Source organism: Centropristis striata, chromosome 6 (assembly GCF_030273125.1).
Source record: "Centropristis striata isolate RG_2023a ecotype Rhode Island chromosome 6, C.striata_1.0, whole genome shotgun sequence".
NCBI classification, from domain to species: Eukaryota; Metazoa; Chordata; class Actinopteri; order Perciformes; family Serranidae; genus Centropristis; species Centropristis striata.
In genome coordinates, this window is record NC_081522.1 from 27,078,874 (window position 1) to 27,099,657 (window position 20,784).

Consider the following 20,784-nt stretch of genomic DNA (forward strand, 5'->3'; position numbering starts at 1 on the left):
ACATGCAGATATAAATACAAGCAGGAAAAGGAAAAATAGCGTAAAGTAAATACATTCTAAATTATGTACATAGATTTGCAGGTTATTTACAGGGAGGGAGTTGTGAAAGTTTAATAAATATATATATATATTCATAGCATCCAGTCAAAAATGTATAAAGTAAGCCAGAAGTGATGATTTAATGACTTAATAGTTCCTTTGCAGGCCATAAACCAACATAAAAGCTAAGCACTAACTATACGCTTTTATGTGGATATATCGCCCAGCCCTAACTTGAGTAAATGTACTTAGTGACTTTCCACCGCTGGGTCCAGTTAGTGCTTTAGATCAGACTGTGGGGTCAATCAGGTGACTAAATCAGTAATGAGCCACATGCTGCTCTGTTTTCATTCCTGTTTTTCACTCATTTCGTCTCTCTGACACCCCTCCCCTCTCTCTGTCTCTGTCTCTCTGTGTGGTGGCTGTACAGTCCAGAACTCCAGCGCTCGTCTTTGAATGCATCAATAACACAGACTTCAAGGTACAATGATCACCTCTGTTCCTCTGCATGCTTCTGGGGGTCTGCTGTTAGATCTTTTAGGCCCAGGTTGACCATCAGGTCCCATATTGTAGTGACATAATCAGTAGTAATCAACTTATCCTTCAACTTGTTCCAGGTGTCAGGTCCACACCCTGATGTCTATGTGTTTTTCCCTGCAGGAGTTGTACCAGAAGTTGACAGATTATGATATCCGTTTCTATATGTATGAACTACTGAAGGTGAGATTTTTCATTTTCCCTTTTGGCTATATATACTGTACCTTTATTATATCCTGTCTAGTCACAATAACATTATTACCATCATATCATAATTTTGCCACTGTACTTTACCTACCAACGGATCTTCTTAAGTGTCCTTGTTCTATTCTGTGTTTTTTCTATTGTTGTTTTTATTTATTCTATTGTATTTTATTGTACTCTATCTATCAATCTATCTATCTATCTATCTGTCTATCTATCGGGTTCGTACGGCTGCTTGAAACCCTTGAAAATGCTTGAATTTAAATGTTTTATTTTCAAGGTTTAAAAAGTGCTTGGATTTTGGATAAAGTGCTTGTAAATGCTTGAAATTCTTATTGTATTTCTCTTGCAATCTGACTATATCCATCTATAGACTATAGATAATCACATGTTTAATGTAAAAAATAATGAGTAGCCTATCTGAAATGAAGACCGTTCCTCCTAAAAGTGTAACACCATCGCTGTTGGTATGGTTAAGTGAAATCTCCCCCTTTTAGTATGTAAGTACTCATCTAAAACATGCAATTTACAACAGGTGTAAGATACTAGAAAAGCTTGAAAATTGACTGTGAAAATCCTTGAAAAATGCTTGAATTTGACCACTGCTAAAGTGTACGAACCCTGTATCTATCGATCCGTCTATTAGGTTTGTCAAAAGTATCGATACTAAAACGTTGTATCCGGATACGATACTCATTTTCAAAAGTATCGATACCCCCCTCGACCTTTCGTTTCAAACTGACCTATTACTGATGTTATCGTGGCCGCTGGCTCGCATTAATGTTGCCCGTGTTATTATTAGCCATTAGCCGCAGCTAGCAATTAAAGTCTGACGTCACGTTAATGATTATAAACTACGTAAATAAATAAATAAATCAGGCATGTAGTATGCCCATATTGCGTTAATTGACACAGTGTCAGTATACATAAGCATAGAGTTAATAAGTTTACATAAATGTTGGTGACTGAAAAGTGTTATTTTCTCTCTTGAAGTCCCAGAATGAAGAAGAGAAGAGTCGACTTATCAAGCTTGCCTAATATTGTGCACAGCATACAACCTCAAAATATTGTTCTAATTGTTATTGTTTATTGTATTTATTTATTTTTCACACTACCTCAGACCTGAAGCTTGTTATCATAGTTGCAGTTTCGTTTTGCACAACTGTTTTTTATTATAAATATTTAACCTGTGGTTCTGTTCATTTTTACATGTTGCATTTTTCTTGTTAATAATTTTGGGGTCTTTGTTTTTATCCCTGTGGCATCGAAAATGGTATCCTGAGTATCGATATTGAGTTGAAAATTTTAGTACCGCGACAACCCTAATATCTTTTGATCTATCGATCTATCTTTACTAGTTTAATTGAATGGCATTTTCCCAATTAGTCTCTATTTTTGCCAATGTCTCTGGGAATTAAAATGACTGTACACATATTTCTGTCTTTGTGTGTGTCATATTACATGTATGTGTGTGTGTGTGTGGCAGGCTCTGGACTACTGTCACAGTATGGGAATCATGCACCGTGACGTCAAACCCCACAATGTGATGATCGACCACCAGTTGAGAAAGGTGGGTGGTGCCCTATTTAGTATTATTTTCTTCTTCTTTACACCCACACACACTCTGAATATTATCTCACCCTGCTATTTCAGCCTTTCTCTATCTCACCGTTTATTTTCATCTCTGGCACTTCATGCTTTCATTCCTCTCTTTTTTTATACTCTCCCTCATTTGAAAAGGAGTTAGATTATTGTTGGTTGGTAAAGTGTTGGCTTTTATACACATGGAGTCCCTGTCATGTGTTGAGGGAGTTTCTTAGAATAACAGCAGATGCCATTCTCATCTTGCACACAATTCAATCTGTACTCAAGTAATGAAACCATTTATTTTCTTTATTCTGATTAGAGCTGTAACAATTATTCAATTAATCAAACAATAATCGATTATTAAATTTATCGTTAACTATTTTGATAATCGAATAATTGGTTTGAGCAGTTTTTTAAAGACAAGTCCAAATTCTCTGATTTCAGCTTCTTCAATGTGAATATTTCTGGTTTCTTTGTTCCTTTATGACAATAAACTGAATATCTCTTTGGTTTGTGGACAAAACAAGAGAGTTGAGGACGTCATCTTGTGGTTTGGGAAACACTGATTGATATTTTTATACTTTTTTTTTATCGATAATGAAAATAATCGTGAGTTGCAGCCCTAATTCTGATCACCTGACAAAGAAATACCATCTGGTCAAAAATAATTCTGAGTATTGATGTTGATACAGTCATGGAACAAATTATAAGACCACCCTTGTTTTCTCTTATTTCTTGTTCATTTAATGCCTGGTACAACTAAAGGCACATTTGTTTGGACAAATATAATGATAACAACAAAAATACCTCAAAAGAGTTTAATTTAAGAGCTGATATCTAGACATTTTCCATGGTTTTCTTGATAATAATTAAAATCATGCGTGAGCTCAGAGGGGACCGGGCTTTCTCTGTCGCTGCTCCCAGCATTTGGAACATTTTACCATTGCACATCAGGCAGGCCTCCTCACTGTCCGTTTTTAAAAGAAATCTTAAATCCCATTTTTATTCACTGGCTTTGAACTCAACATGAATTTTTGCTCTGTTTTAGTTGTTTTTATCTGTTCTTTGTGGTTTTAACCCATAAGAACCCACGGTGACACGGGTGTCACAAACATTTTAAATGTTCTAGTAATATTCATGTATGTTTTCTCAAGTACAGAAGTATGTTTTTCAGTGTTACAGCTACAGTAGCTTGTTGAGAAGCCGTCAAATGAGGCAGACAAATGTGTCTAGTTTATTCATTCAAAAATAAGAAATATCATAAACATAAATTCCATAAACGCCCAATGAAACATGTATGTCACATCACAGACCTTTGACATTTAGTGGTAGTATCTTTTTTTTTTTTTTTTTAGAACATCATAAATCTGTTCTATGTGTTCCACTTTTTCTGTGGTATATCCCCCATAATTTTCCTTTAAGGATTACTGGGTCCGGGTTCTTATGGGTTAAGATTGGTTTTAAAACCCACTTTTATTTACTGGTTTTTACCCAGCATGAGACTCTCTCTGTTTTAGTTGTTTTTATTTGTTCTCTGTTTTTATTGTTGGTCTGTCCTGCCATGTACAGCGCTTTGTACCAGCTGTGGCTCTTTTAAAGGGTTCTAGAAATAAAGTTGATTTGAAAAGTTTATGTTGATGTAGAAATATACTACAGCACGACTGCTAGGGTCAGGGTAAATGTCTGTTGCTGTAGTTGGCTTATTTTTACACCACCAAATACAATTAAATTGACCAAGATGCAATGTCCAGCCAGATGCAATGTTCCAGCCTTAACCAGCAGGGGGCAGCAGGCTAAAATAGATGTGAATTAACCCCACAGAATACTCCTCACACACACACCTAAAGCGGTGTGTGTCACTTAGCAAAGGTTATGATATACAGTATTACACCTGTTTAGTGGTATAAAAGTTTTTTTTTTTCAATGAATATAAATCGTTTTCCCATAGCTACGCCTTATAGACTGGGGTTTGGCAGAGTTCTACCACCCTTCCCAGGAGTACAACGTCAGAGTGGCCTCGAGATACTTCAAAGGGCCTGAACTTCTGGTGGACTACCAGGTAACACACACACACACACACACACACACACGCACAGACACACACACACACCTTGAACCAGCCCACATTCAAACACAGACAGCAAATACTGCCCTACAAAGCCTAACTGCAGTTACTACATTTTGGTCTAAATTGAGTTATAACTAAAAATTAACTCATTGATGTCTGATTTATTTGTGATAAAGTTTTAGATTTCAATTTTGCTTAAATTCGGAGAAATAATTATATAAAAACCACAAAATCCAACTCAAAACCAAACAGTAATTGCACTTACCACCATCTGCTTTGGATAAATATACTAATTTAAACATAAATAGATAAAGAAAGTATAAGTTTGTTTGAAAGGGAAATCATTATCTAGATACTGATTCAGTAAAAAAGTGAGATAAAATTATATTAAGACTAAAATACAACATTTCTGTAAAATATTAAGTCTAAAATACGCACATCTTCTGAATAGAGTTGTTAAACACTTTTAAACACACTGATAACAAAATCAATTTGAAAATGTTTATTTATTAAAAACTAAATATTAAAGCTGAAAGAAGATAACAACATTATAGTTACTGCACTCTGTTTTTGCATTACTATTAAAACATTTTCAGCAAAACAAGCGTGCAGTAACTACGTTTTTTGGGTTCAAACGTCAAATAAAGTGTCATATCACTAACCTACCTATAACCCATTTGGCTGGCCAGTTAAAAATGTTAAAACACTTTAAAGCAGTTTTTCTCAGTTTTACCGTTTGCCTAGTTACTGCAGTTAGTCTTTGTAGGGCAGTATACATGTTTAAAATTGCTGCCAGTCACACACACATTTGATAAAATGTTGTCAGCACACATGGATAATTCTGATGTCTGTGTTCTCATCATCGGCAGTGCTGTTTGATGATTTTGTGTTTCAGATGTATGATTACAGTCTAGACATGTGGAGCTTGGGCTGTATGCTGGCCAGTATGATTTTTCAGAAAGAACCCTTCTTCCATGGACAAGACAACTATGACCAGGTGAGTTCAACACACGTGTACAGTTCATGAAATGCAAGATTGAGCAGACATGGGGCGTCCTGTGTCTCTGTTAGACAGGATGTCCCCAACATGTAATGGAGATAGCCTGGATTTGTACCCTTGACCTTGTTCGGATGTTGTCCGTGGTGCCTCACTCTCAAGTGTCAACTGTAGTAACGGGAAGAGGCCACTGTAAATGGTAATGGTAAATGGACCTGCACTTATATACCCATTGGGAGTTCATTCTCACACCGATGAACGCAGCATCGGGAGCAATTTGGGTTCAGTATATTACTCAAAGACACTTTGACATGTAGGCTGCCATGGTCAGGGATCGAACCACCGACCCTCCGATCAGCAGGCGACTGCTCTAACAACTTAGCCAGAGCCTGTCACATTGTAGGTTTTTTATGAGAGTGTGAGGTGTGAAAAAGTAAGAGAGAAAACAAATGCAGGCTGATCAGAGAGAAGTTAAACAACAGATTTAACATAGAGGTTAACAATCATCTTTTGAATGGTTAGTGGATAAATGTGTCAGTCATAATGTGACAAAGATTTGTTAATACAGGTGCATCTCAATAAATTAGAATATCATAGGAAAGTTTATGTCAGTAATTCAAAAAGGTGAAATAACACATTATATAGATCCATTACACACAGAATGAAACATTTCATGTCTTCATTTATTTAATTTCTTTAAGACCTAAAATTCATTGTCTTAAACAATTTGAATATTACAAAAAAAATAAAATTAATAACTGTGTTTAATATGTAAATGTTGGCCTCTGAAAAGTATGTCCATCTATATGACTCAATACTTGGTTGGAGCCGTTTGACTTGAACTACTGGAAATGGACTTTTCATCATATTCTAATGTATTGAGATGCACCTGTATTTTAAAGTGCCTCACATAGATTGAAAAAGATGCAAAATTACCACAAAAGACACAAAATTACCACAAAAAGACACAAATTGACCAAAAGAAGACACAAAATGACAAAAAGGAGACAAAATGACCAAAAAAGACGCAAAATGACCACAAATTGACCAAAAGAAGACACAAAATGACAAAAAAGACCGAATTGACCAAATGTAGACACAAAATGACAAAAAAGACGCAAAATTACCACAAAGGACACAAAATAACCAAAAGAAGACACAAATTGACCACAAAAAGACATAAAATGACCAAATAAAGACACAGATTGACCGCAAAAAGACGCAAAATTACCACAAAAGACACAAAATGACCAAAAGAAAACACTAAAGACACAAAATGACCAAAAAAGACACAAATTGACCACAAAAAGACGCAAAATTACTTCAAAATGACCCCAAAAAAAACCTTAAAATTCCTAAAGACTTCTCTCCATTTCATCTCTTTCTGTTATTGTGTCCATCTATATGACTCAATTTAGTTGGGGCTGTTTGACTGGAACTACTGGAAATAGACTTTCCATCATATTCTAATGTATTGAGTTGCTTCTGTATTTTAAAGTGCCCCACAGAGTTTAAACCCTGGTGTGTGTGTGGGTTTTTTTTTTAGTTGGTGCGAATTGCCAAGGTCCTGGGGACAGACGAGCTCTTCGGCTACCTGCGTAAATACCACATTGAACTGGACCCGCGCTTCAAAGACCTGCTGGGACAGTAAGTCCACTTTGACTTTGCCTCTGGGATTCCCATCGCACTCATTGTGACGTACACTCTGCTCTGGAGCTGAATGTAGTGTAGAAGTCAAATACAGGCTAAAAATATCTGCAGTGGCACAAAGTGACGTGGTAGGAATATAAGAAGAGCATCTGTCCTGCTAGAGTCCTTGAGGAAAGTACAGGGTTCACAGAAAGTCCTGAAAGTTTGGAATGTTCTGCTTTCATGGTTAGGAGCGGGCTTAAATTTGAATATATTGATTGAAAAATGCTTGATATTCACCGTTATCTGGTGTTTAAATGTGGGTAACAATTAATTCTTTAAACTTTATTTTACAGTAACAATTTAGATGTGATCATAAAGGCTTTGAGAAACTGGAAACTGTTGAATTAGGTTCCTTAAAATTGCCAGAGAAGTGCTTGAATTTTACTCTTCAAAAGTTGTGAGAGCCCTGTCCTGACCAAGGTTGCTATAGTTAAGGAAAACTAACGAAATAACGAAAACATTTTCGTTAACTGAAATAAAAATAAAAACGATAACTGAAACTGTATTGTGTGGTTACAAAACTAACTAAAATTATAGTGAAAACGTCGTTCGTTTTAGCCTTTGTCAACTGTTTCATACATCTTGGTACACTACACTCGAACCAAAACTAAAAACACCCAGAACTGTAAGAGTTAATAACCTTATTGGGGCTGAGATGGATAAACCAAAGGAAATAAAGGCAAATTTTATTATGACCTCTTTGAGTCTCACACACCCAACACATAGCCCATTACAAAAATACTAAAACTAACACTAAAACTAATAAAAACTGAACTAAAACTAAAGCATTTCAAAAACTAAACTAAAACTAGCAAACTCTCTGTAAAAACTCATTAAAACTAACTGAATTTGACAACAAAAATTCATAACAAAACTAAAACTAATGAAAAATCCAAAACTATTATAACCTTGGTACTGATTTAGTACATTGTTCCCCTCCTCCGACTCACTCTACACCACTAAAGTAGTTGTCAGAAACACTCAAAAAGACGAATGGCATTTGAAATGATCGTTAATACAGTAAAATAAAGTGTATATTTTAACATTCACATCATGAAAGGGGAAGCCTATTTATATATGATCCTCCTTGTAATCCAGTCAGTCCTGGTTAAAACCATCGTTTTTCACTTTCCAGACTGTCTGCATCACTTTCAAACATAAGTTCACCTTTTCCACTGCAGCTCTTATGTAATGTGCTGAGAGGAAATTTGGAGGGAAACCATGTTAGCAGACAGACTATTAAAGGTAGCCTGTGGAGTTTTCCTGGCTCCCCCGGCTTCCTCCCACAGTCCAAAAACATGCAGCTCAGGTTAAACTGGTGACTCTAAATTGCCCGTAGGAGTGAATGACAGCGTGAATGGTTGTCTGTCTCTATGATTGATTTGATTTGATTTATTTGGCACAGTTTTAAAAGAAAGAAAATAACGTAATAACAACAACAATAATACAATGTATATATTCCATATACATATTGAAATAAAATAAAGACATGCCAGGAAAACCCAAAAAACCCTCACGGGGCTTGAATAGTGGGATTCCCTGATATAACATCAAAATAAAAAAGAACAAGGAACATAGAATTATACAGAGCAAGAAACTAGAAAAACAAACCAAAGGCACAACATAGCAATGAAACAAGAATTATAATAGATTATTGAAATAGCAATAGGTTTTTTAAAGATTTTTTAAATGATAAACGAGAAAGGTTGAGTAAGTAAGCGAGTGAAGTAAGTGAGTTCCATATCCTGGATCCTCTATATGTAATGATAAACTGTGATGAGGTGGTTAGTGATTTGGGAGGCCGAAGTTGTAAAGCTTTTCTTGTAGGATAATTGTGAGGCTGATTATTTGTTATGAAGAGATTATTAAAAACAGGGGGAAGTGTTTTGTTTCATGAACCATATACAAATTGTGCAATTTGGAAGCTGTTGATTTGATAAATGTTTAGAATGCCAAGTTTGCGAAACAAAGGTAATGTATGACTTCTTCGAGCTGAGTTGGAAATTATTCTTACTGCTCTTTTTTGCAAGCGGAGTATTGGTTGCAGTTTAGTATGATGAGTGCTGGCCCAAGCAATATTACAATAATTAATGAAATGATAAACCATTGAATAATAGAGATTAAGTGAGACTTTAGTATTTAAAATAATTTTCCCATTTATTCCAATGTTTTTTCAATTTTGGATGTAATGAGCATCAGGTTTCCAGGATATATTTTCATCTATAAGTACACCAAGAAAACCAGTTGATTTTACCTTAGTTATTGAAACATTATATATATTATATTATAACCAGCACAGATATATTTATAGGATTCTTTTATGATTTTGACCAAACAGAATAAAATTAGTTTTCTTAATGTTTAATGACAATTTATTTGCTTTGAACCATTTTGCAATTTTTTTCCCAATTCCTCATTAACAGCTGTGTCAGCCCTGCGATAGTCTGGTGACCTGTCCAGGGTGGACCCCGCCTCTCGCTAGAGCTGTAATCAGCTCCAGCGAGAGAGTTTCTTTTAGTTTAGCATTACATATAGAGGATCCAGGGTATGGAACTCACTTCCTGCTTACTTACTCAACCTTTCTCGTTTATCATTTAAAAAAATCTTTAAAAAACCTATTACTATTTCAATAATCTATTATAATTCTTGTTTCATTGCTATGTTGTGCCTTTGTTTTGTTTTTCTAGTTTCTTGCTCTGTATAATTCTATGTTCCTTGTTCTTTTTTATTTTGATGTTATATTAGGGAATCCCACTATTCAAGCCCCGTGAGGGTTTTTTGGGTTTTCCTGGCATGTCTTTATTTTATTTCAATATGTATATGGAATATATAAATTGTATTATTGTTGTTGTTATTATGTTATTTTCTTTCTTTTGTCTCAAAACTGTGCCACATAAATCAAATCAAATCAATCATAGAGACAGACAACCATTCACGCTGTCATTCACTCCTATGGGCAATTTAGATGTAAAAGTACTTTGAGTCAGACACTGAGACACTTTACATCAGTGTTTACATCAGCGGTTCCCAAACTTTTTTAGCCGTGCACCCCCAATTTGTCCCAACCGTGTTGATACACCCTCAATCCCCCACACCTTCAAAAAACACTAAATGCAATAAGCTTTTTTATAGCCATATTAAAGGCAGCATGTTTAATCATGCTCAAATGACCAAAACACACATATAATTAAATGATCACCATCACAACAATGCACTCTCACATTTGAATTCATCTACAGTTTCTTTTTTTTGTTCTTTTTTTTTTTTTTATTGGTGAGATGACGTAAAAAACAAGGTGACATGAGGGACAAATACATTACACCATGTGGACCACAAGTAGAGACAGCAGACATACAGCGCAAACAACAACAAAGAAAAACATAAATGTACAACGATGTGCACAGAGGCATCACAGGTGTATGTGTGTGTGTATGTGGATGAGAGGCAGATGATATAACATATATATAAATATATATATAACATGGCTCACTTAAATGTATAACACAATGAAAATAAATAGGCAAACAAAGCAAGAAGCACTAACGCAAGAAGAGAGGGAAGAGGAAGGAAAGAGAGAAAATAAAAAAATAAACAACAAATGATATAATAACACAGGGGGGCGGAAGACATCAACACAATATAGCTTGATTTGATGAATTCATCTACAGTTTCAATATAATGCAACAAAGTTATGCGCAAGCTTCCACTTTTAAGAGCAAAGAGGATGATGACAGGCTCAGGATCAGAGGCAGAAAGCTCATAAATTGGGGAAAATGTTATAATATTTTGAGCCGCTTTGAACAAAAATTGTCATAAAATTAAATTGCTTTAAATTGTCATTTAAAGTTTAAATGAATGGAGCTAACACAACCCTGTCATCATAACACAGGTTGGAAAAATGGAAGAAGATAACTTCTTCTACGCTTCATTTTAAGATGAAGTGCATTTTGAATAGCCTGCATTTATTTATTAGTTAATATTACAGTTTTTGATTTTACATTTTACAAAGGAAATGTTTATTTACACGTCTTTATAGTGTGGGGAAAAAAATGTAATTGTGTAATTATCAGACTGCCATTACAGTTTTCATCTCGCACACCCCCTAGCAGCAGCTCATGCACCCATGGGGGTCCGCACACCACACTTTGGGAATCCCTGATTTGAAATCCCTGAAATAAAATCAATATAAAACTAGGGTTGTCAAAAGTATCGATACTCAAAAAAGTATCGCAACTAAAACGTTGTATCCGGATACAATACTCATTTTCAAAAGTATCGATCCAACAACTTATTAAGCAGCTAAACCATACGACCTCAAAATATTGTTCTAATTGTTATTGTTTATTGTATTAATTTATTTGCACTACCTCAGACCTGAAGCTTGTTGTCATAGTTGCAGTTTCTTTTTGCTCAACTGTTTTTTTATTATAAATATTTAACCTGTGGTTCTGTTCATTTTTACATGTTGCATTTTTCTTGTTGTTAAAAATATTTCTGTTAAATTTTGGGGTCTTTGTTTTTATCTTTGTGGTATCGAAAATGGTATCGAGTATCGAATATTTTCCTCAGTATCGGTATCGAGTTGAAAATGTTAGTATCGTGAGAAGCAGCACTTTACTCATGTGGGTAGTTTAAAATGAATACTGTTAATGCAATATAATTTACTGTGACTTTCTTCTATTTGGGCTAGCAAAACTAATTTTATAATGATGATTCTTCTTATCATGATTCTTTCCTCCTGTGCTGGGAGCCTTTTGATTTAAGCAGCCAACTTTAAATTCTTCACATAGGACATTATTGTGTGCCGCCTCCAAGCTTCCTGTTCTGTAGCTGATCCTGACCTATGACCTCTTTATTGAAGGGCAGAAGTGCCAGTGCGTTAAGTACATTTTTCTTTGTAAGAATTCTTTAAATAAGTAAAAATATCTAGGCACTGGAAAACTGTTGAAATAAGTCCAAATATACTCATTTTGAGCAATTATTGCTTGAATTAGGGCTGGGCGATATGGCCCTAAAACAATATCACAATATTTCAGGGTATTTTTGCGATAACAATATTCTTAACAATATCACAAAATACTGAAAAAAAAAAGAAAAGAAAAAAAAAATATATATAGTCTGTATAAATAAATAAAAAACGTAAATCAATCATCTAAAATGTGGTGTAAAAGTCTCAACAGTTGCCAAATACAAAAAAAACTACTCTTGTTTCTTGAGTATTAGCAAATAACTAAGAATAACTATCTATAGGGTCCGGGGGCATGCCCCCCCTGGATAATTTTTTTTCATAAAAGACCAAATTTGGTGCCTCTCACACATTCTAATGCCACTATTCCATCACATACACTGATCTTAATCATTGCATATCTTAATCAATAATTGTAAAGGAGAATAAGGGTTCTAGTATGTTTTATTTAAGGCATCTTATTTTGACACTCTGCTGAGCAACGACAACACAACGCAAAATAACTTTATATTATGAATAGTTTAGATATACTTTAAGAAGCTTGAAATGTCACGTTAGCGCAGCACATGAGACTCTGGAGTCGCTACAGTCTAGGTCATTAATGGGAAGGAATGTTGCCAATATCATGATATGGTTGTTTTTTTTACTCATAAACAAAATATACCAATATTATCGTGAACGATACGATATGGCACAGCCCTAGCTTGAATAAGCCAGCAATACTTGAAACGATCGCGTTTTAATGGTGGAAAATGCTTTTGAAATAACATTCAAACTACGTGGAACTAAAACTCTCAATTGGAGCCAATATTTTTTGGGTAAAAACTCACCATATTTAACAGTTGAATAGCTTGAAAAGCATGAAAAAGCTCACAATGTCAATCCTAAAAACAAGTCTTTACACAATAAGATAATTAATTAAGCACATCATAATAATGCTAATAATTAAATAAGCACATAAAGCTATGGTCAGTAGGTGAATTATACTCAAAACAATATAATTAAGATCCCATTCATTTATTTATTTATTTATTTATTTGTTTGTTTGTTTGTTTGTTTGTTTGTTTGTTCGTTTATTTATTTATTTATTTATTTGTTTGTTTGTTTGTTTGTTTGTTTGTTTATTTATTTATTAAGGATCCTCATTAGCTGGTACCTTAGTAACCAGCTAGTCTTCCTGGGTTTTTTTTAATCTATTGCTAGATATAAGAAGAACATACTCGGTAAGCTTCATTTTTTTTTGCAGTGTAGTAGCAGTACTATCAGTGGACGTCCCTCAGCAGCGCTGGTTGTGTTTGTGTGCCTGCAGGCAGAGCAGGAAGCGCTGGGAACAGTTTGTGCAGACAGAGAACCAGCACCTGGTGAGTCCTGAAGCTCTGGACCTGCTGGACAAGCTGCTACGCTACGACCACCAACAGAGGCTGACTGCCACAGAGGCCATGGAGCACCCATACTTCTGTAAGCAAGTCACTCATCTTACACAAATAACTTGGTGAGGGACTGGTAGCACTTAGACTGAAGACCTGAAGGTACTCAGGGTGTAAAGAGAGAGACAAAAAGAGAGACACAAAGTGTAAAGTCAACACTGTCTGCTCAGGTGAGTGCAGAAAAATAACCTTGTGTTGGTTCAAAATACTGAGTGTAAACATGCAGAACATTTGCAACATTATGCTCAACTGTCATTCTTTTGGGCTGAAATATGTGCCACCAGAAACTGAATTTGAATTATTTGTATTTGAATTACTTAACTTGAATAATTGCATTAAAAAACTGAATTCGAGTCACATAATTTGAATTTGTATCGTTCAGTTTGAATCATTGCATTGGAAAAACTGAATCAGAATTGTAATTTGAAATTTAATTTATTAGTTTGGAACTGAACATTTCAATAAACTGTGACGAACATCCGGGTAGTTGAGGCAAAGCAATCGAGTGCAGAAAACTGAGGTGCTGATTGGCCGAAGAGGCGCTCTGTGTATCTGCGCTCGATTGCTCTGCCTCAACTACCCGGGTGTTCCTCACGGAAAATTTAAATTGAATTTTGCAAACTGAATTTGAATTGTGAGAACTGAATGTTCAGTTTCAAACTAATAAATAAAATATTTGCTAATATTTTCTGTAACACCCTACATACCATTTCCCAGAGTACAGTTATTCTTTGACATTTCCAAAAGATGTGACAGTGGTCAACAATGAAAGATCCACATCCTCGCCAACATTTCTGGCGGTTGTGCAGTTGCTTATTTCGTGTACATTTTACACCCCTCTTCACTTCTAATCAATAGCAGCATGGTGATAGAGAAACGTGCCAATCTGTCTGTATCAGAAAGAAAGAAAAAAGTGCAGCTGCCACTGAAATTGCGCATCAAACAGGCTGGGAGCAAGTTGAGTGAAAACATACAATATAATGTTAATCTTTATGGATTAAATTAATGTTGAATTTATCGAGTTGTGGGTTGTAGATTCATGCAACAAATATCAATAGCACAAGTTTATCGTCTTTATTTTTGAAAAGTTTGAAAAACACTGCCATAGATATGTGGAGGTGTGAGGACGAAGGACAGAAAAATCAGTTTTTGGTTGTTTTAAGGCAGTGGTTCTTTTGGATCTTTTTTTCAGTGATGATCCCCCTGTGAAACATTTTTTCAGCCAAGTACCCCCTAATATAACCAGGGCAAAGCATTTTTGGTTGAAAAATAAAAGACTTTAAAACAGAGCGCTGTGCCATCATGGTTTGAATTATTAAACTTTGGAACTGATAAACACATACAAAATTCAAACATTTGAAAAAAAATATGTCAAACATTTTAAATGTTAATAATCCATGACTAAATTTATTGCAAATATTTCTCAGCACTAAAATGTAGTGATTCAAACTAATGTAGTAATAACAGTGAGCATATAACCATTTAAAACGTTAACTGCTACGCTTCAACCATGACTCCATCTTTGAGTTTCAAGTGATTGACAGGTGATGCCAGGTGGCATATGACAGGTTGGGTCCAACCATCCTGGTATGGGGGAGCCTACTGAATATAAAAATTAATTTTATGAACTTATACTTATAATTTCCTTAAATATTTTTAAATCATTATTTTTAAAGGATTTTTGCATGGATGCTACTTTTTAAATGTATATTTTAAAATCTCACAAACCCCCTGGAGTGCCTTCACGTACCCCTAGGGGTACACATACCCCCATTTGAGAACCAGTGTTTTAAGGGATTCTTCAGTGTTGATCCTCTCTCCTCCTGCAGACCCAGTAATAAAGGAGCAATCTCTGTCAAACTCTGACAACAACATGGTATCCAGTGGCAACACTACAGCGCGATGAAACACAGGTAACACAGGTTTGAAAAGTAACTTGCTCTTCACTGTGTGGGTGATTTTTATTTAGATTTCAAACCATTTGACTGTTATTTAAAGCATTTAGTATAAACTTGTCTATCAATTCAATATTACACCTGAAACTATACCCTGTTTTTGGTTAAAATCTAAAAGTTCGACATAGTTTAGACGATAATAGAATTTAGATGGGGGGTCTCCGTGGATTTTCATTGTTCTTTTTCTATATTGGCCTTATACTTACTTATACTTACTTACTTATACTTACTTATACTTTTGTAACCCCATTGACTCTCAAAACTAATTTGTTTCGCAAATCATTCATTCTGTTATTGTTTCCTTTAATTTGTCAGCCATCTAAATCTCTAATGGTGTGTTCATACCAAACACTTTGATTGCTGGATCATTTGTGTTAATTCGCTTTCCTTACACAAGATGCACTGGTGTTAGTAAGAACAATGTTTTTCCGCCATTTCTTTCTGTTAGCAACTATGGCCAAAATAACCACTATTACTGCTTCATAGGGCTGGGCGATATGGAGCAAAAGTCATATCCCCATATATTTAGGCTGAATATCGATATACGGTATATATCCTGATATTTTTATTGCAAAGTGAGAGCAAATGTTCAGTCAAAGTAAAAGCCAAATATGACATGTCACAAGTAGTTTTTTTGAGAACTTTTATTTAAGTGAACATAAATACTGTATAACAACAGGAGTGCCTTTAAAAAAAAAAAAAATCAAAGCTCCATAAAGTGCACATTTAATAAAAAAAAATCTTAAATAAATCTTAACTAAAAATATATTTTTTTAACTATATCGATATATGCAATATGGTCTAATTCGATATCACATTTAAAAATATATCTATATATTTTTATATCAATATATCGCCCAGCCCTACTGCTTCATACTTGTTGTGGAAGTACCAGATACATTGGAAAACGTAACACTAGTTTCACAGCATCACCCTGAGGTGCACACTGCCTCCCTTCTCCAGGAACTGCTTGTGGATGAACAAACTGCTGTGTTGATTGATTGTCTTGATTGCAACAAATGGATCAATATTATGCTGGAATGACTCCATCTTGATGCTGATGTGTAAAAAGTCTGACTTCATGCTTAGTCGGGTTTGTCTGCAAGGCAACAAGCAAACAGCTTGTAAAATCCTTGTTTTTTAATGGAGTTTGGATCTATTAGGCTTTTGCAATGCAAATTTCTATGCAAATGTGGCGGAATTGTTGACATTTGCGCTGCCTGGTGTTATTGTGAGACTTTTTGCATATTGACATGGACAAGAAAACTCACTTTGCATTTGTTGTGGACACATCATTAAACGAGAAGATTAGATGTCTAATGATAGTAAAAGTCTAAAAATCTGGGGATGTGTTTTAATCTGTCCCTTCTCTCCACCAGCTATGTACAACTACCAAATACAGGTGCATCTCAATAAATTAGAATATCATAGAACAGTTTATTTATGTCAGTAAATCTATTCAAAAAGTGGAAATGATACATTATATAGATCCATTACACAAAGAATGAAACATTTCATGTCTTAATTTAGAGACCTAAGATTCACTGTCTCAAAAAAAATCTAATATTACAAAAGACTAATTTTAAAAAGTATGTTTAATATGTAAATGTTGGCCTCTGAAAAGTATGTAATCTATATGACTCAATACTTGGTTGGAGCTGTTTGACTTGACTTGACAGAAGAGGTGACTCGTGTTCATTTATTAACATCACTCCATAAAAGAAAAAAAGACACAAATTGACCACAAAAATACATAAAATGACCAAAAAAGACACATTGACCACAAAATGACCAAAAAAGACCAAATTGACCAAAAAAAAAGACTTAAATGACCCCAAAAAGACGCAAAATGACTTGAAAAAACCCACAAAATGACCAAAAAAAGACACACATTGACCAAAAAAAAGACATAAACTGACCAGAAAAGACAGAAAGTGACCAAAAAAGACACACATTGACCAAAAAAAAGACACAAAATGACCCAAAAACCCCGTAAAATTCCTAAAGGCTTCTCTCCATTTTCTCTCTTTCTGTTATTGTGTCCATCTATATGACTCAATACTTAATTGTGGCTGTTTGACTTGAACTACTGAAATGGACTTTGCACCATATTCTATATTGAGATGCACCTGTAAGTGTTGCCTGTCAACTGTCATGATTTTTGTGCTGATGTTTGTTGCTCACAGGTCTCTTGTGTCTCTGTCTCTCTCCAGAAGTGGAAGAAGAAGATGTTTGTTACCTCAGCTTTGTACCCGGTTGTGACAGTAACTTTGACAAGTGTACAGTGACAATGGATCAAAGTATCTCTGACCAGTTACACACTCCCAAATATGTGCATACGGATACACACATCTACACACACTGATGCAAGCACACTTTTACACAGACACACACGCAAACACGTATACACACACTCACCTCCTGTATCAGTCTGCGATTGGCTTGTCCTGGTTCCCTGTCCAGCAGCCCGACCAATGAGCTTGAAGCTGCTCCCCCCATCGTCCCCCATCGTCTTTTTCCTCCCAGCTCCGTCTCATGTAGGTCAACAAGGACAAACTACTTTTAAAGACAATTCAGTCCCTCCTCTCTGTCCTCCCTCCTTTATATCATCCCCTGTTTGTTTGCATCAGCATGGAGAATGAACAGGAGCGTGAGCCTGTCCCAGTCCCGACCCCCGACACCCCCCACCCTCCCCCCTCCAGACCTCTTCATCCATCCGTCTGTCTGTCTGCCCCCCTCCCTCCCCCCCAACAGACAGATGGACGTCTTAGCACTACTCCAGTTCTGAAAGTGGCATGGTGGACTCTCTCTAGATAGAATGATGATGATAATAATATTAATAATGAAAAATAAATGATTTTTATTTAGATGATGTCTGCCTGTGTCGCGAGTGAATTATTACTTTTTGTAGCTGTGGGACATCTTTCAGATTAGGGCTGTGCCATGTTGATGATATCGGTATATTTTGTTTATGAGTAAAAAAACAATGCATCTCATGATATTGGCAACATTCACACTTCTTGACGTAGTGGCATAAGGGTTTCCATTAATGACCTAGACCAGGGATGGGCAACTGGAGGCCCGGGGGCCGCAGACGGCCCTCACCCTCACTTGAAGTGGCCCTCAGTACAACTACATGCATTTGAGCATGAAATCTTAAAAGTGCAGTGTAAAAATGCACAAAATTACTTCTTGCAATTAATGTTGGTCTGCTGTTCTTGCACTGATAAAATAGAAATTACAGAAAGTGTTTATTTTTTATTTGCTTCAAACCTTTTGTATTCCTATTTATACTGTTATACATGCATTTGAACATGAAATATATTAAGTTACTGCACTGCAAACATACTTAAAATTGCAGTTTCATCATATCTGGTTAAGTGCATGGTCCTATATGTGCTCCTGTGGTAGTGTCGATGAAAAATTGTGGCCCCCTACAGCATTTAAGTTGCCCATCCCTGACCTGGACTGTGGCAGCTCCAGAGTCTCATGTGCTGCACTAACGTCACATTTCAAGCTACACTGTTCATAATATAAAGTTATTTTGCCTTTAGTTGCCGTTGCTCAGCAGAGTGTCAAAATAAGATGCCTTAAATAAAACATGCTAGAACCCTTATTCTCCTTTACAATAATTAATTAACATATGCAATGATTAAGATCAGTGTATGTGATGGAATAGTGGCATTAGAATGTGTGAGAAGCACCAAATTTGGGCTTTTATGGAAAAAAAAAATTATCCAGGGGGGAAGGCCTCCAGACCCTATAGATAGTTATTTTTAATTATTTGCTAATACTCGAGACAAAAGTAAAAAAAAAAAAAAAAAAAAATATATATATATATATATATATATATATTTATATATATAATATATATATATATATAAAATGCAACTGTTGAGATTTTTACACCACATTTTAGATGATTGATTTACATTTTTTATTTATTTATACAGACTAAAAAAATCATATTTTCTATATATTTTTCAGTATTTTGTAATATCGCAAAAATACTGTGAAAAATTGTGATATTGTTTTAGGGCCATATCGCCCAGCCCTATTTGAGATGATAGAATGTTCATCATAATGAGGAGTAGAACAGTCTGTGAAAAGAGTCGCAAACTGTACAGACGGGTTTCAAAGAAGGTTGTGTTGTTTACATCTCTTGTCCACCACCTTTACACAAGTGCAATTATTGTTGAAGTGTACATTTTGTGTGGCAGCTCTAACTCACTGGGACCACCACTTCTGTTTTTTCCCCCATTAGTATCTTTTCCTCTAATATTAGATGAATACAAATGTAATTTTTCTCAAGTTAACCCATAAGAACCCATGCTGACACGAATGTAACAAACACTTTAAATCTTCTAGGATCTCCCATATTCAGCTTTATGCTTCACCTTAACTCATTAAATCCCTAAGTGACGTATACTCAACACCCTGGTGTGGTGGTCATGTGACTTTGACAAGACGTGACTTCTCCAAAATGTGGCTGTGACTGGAAACAGAAATGTGAAAAAGTAGCTAATTTCAAAAGCTTATTTTTTGTTACTAGGCTAAGTTTAAACCCATTTACAATTCTAATCTGTTAATAGGGTTTCCTTTATTGCATTTAACCCTATTAGTTTATTTGTTTCTGTTTATTATTGATTTATTATTATTTTGATACTTAAAAACAAATCTGAAAAATAATTTGTTGTTAAACAGCACTATTAACAGTCACAATTTTGCTAAATGTTGTGGAGATGCAGAGAAAAAGGCGAATTTGTGTCTCTGTAAGCAGAAAAGGTGTTGAGTTTATTTATATTAAAATAAGAAATATCATAAAAGTAAATTCCATAAACGCCCAATGTGACCTATATGTCACATCACAGATCTTTGACATTTAGGGGTAGTCTTTTTTTTAAAAACATCATAAATGTGTTCTATGTGGTCCACTTGGTCTGTTGTATATCCCCCATAATGTTCTTTCAAGGATAAATGGGTCTGGGTTCTTATGGGTTAAAATATTTTCACTGCGTGGGCCGACATTACAAATCACTTTGTCGTCACAAATTCCTTCTTTCGGGTCAAGGTTTCATATCAATGACAAGGGCTGAACAATAATCTGAATTTTTGCAAACATGCAACTAGTATGCACTAGTGCAACATCCAAATCACAGGAGGTGCAATGTTTGTTAAAGGCAAAAATATCGGTCAAAATACTATTCTGAATGAAGTTTTGTAATGCGGCAACATGTGCCGGTGTACAAACTATGTAACAGATTTAAGGGTATGTGTACTTGCACCATCCCAAATGTTTGAATTTAGAGAAA

The 20,784-nt window shown here is 35.2% G+C and overlaps 1 protein-coding gene across 2 annotated transcripts in view; it reads left to right on the forward strand.

The window, feature by feature from the left end:
- csnk2a2b (casein kinase 2, alpha prime polypeptide b) overlaps positions 1-18,687 on the forward strand; it is a 29,910-nt gene extending 11,223 nt beyond the window's left edge. The window contains exons 4-12 of one of the 2 annotated variants that reach the window (XM_059334408.1): positions 470-520; positions 700-759; positions 2,267-2,350; positions 4,316-4,426; positions 5,331-5,432; positions 6,979-7,079; positions 13,400-13,548; positions 15,347-15,430; positions 17,686-18,687. In XM_059334408.1, coding sequence (XP_059190391.1) covers positions 470-520; positions 700-759; positions 2,267-2,350; positions 4,316-4,426; positions 5,331-5,432; positions 6,979-7,079; positions 13,400-13,548; positions 15,347-15,423 — 735 coding nt within the window. In that variant the 3' untranslated portion in view covers positions 15,424-15,430; positions 17,686-18,687. The remainder of the gene's footprint in view (positions 1-469; positions 521-699; positions 760-2,266; positions 2,351-4,315; positions 4,427-5,330; positions 5,433-6,978; positions 7,080-13,399; positions 13,549-15,346; positions 15,431-17,685) is intronic. The other variant, XM_059334409.1, reaches the window with a different exon arrangement.
- The last annotated feature ends 2,097 nt before the right edge of the window (positions 18,688-20,784 follow it).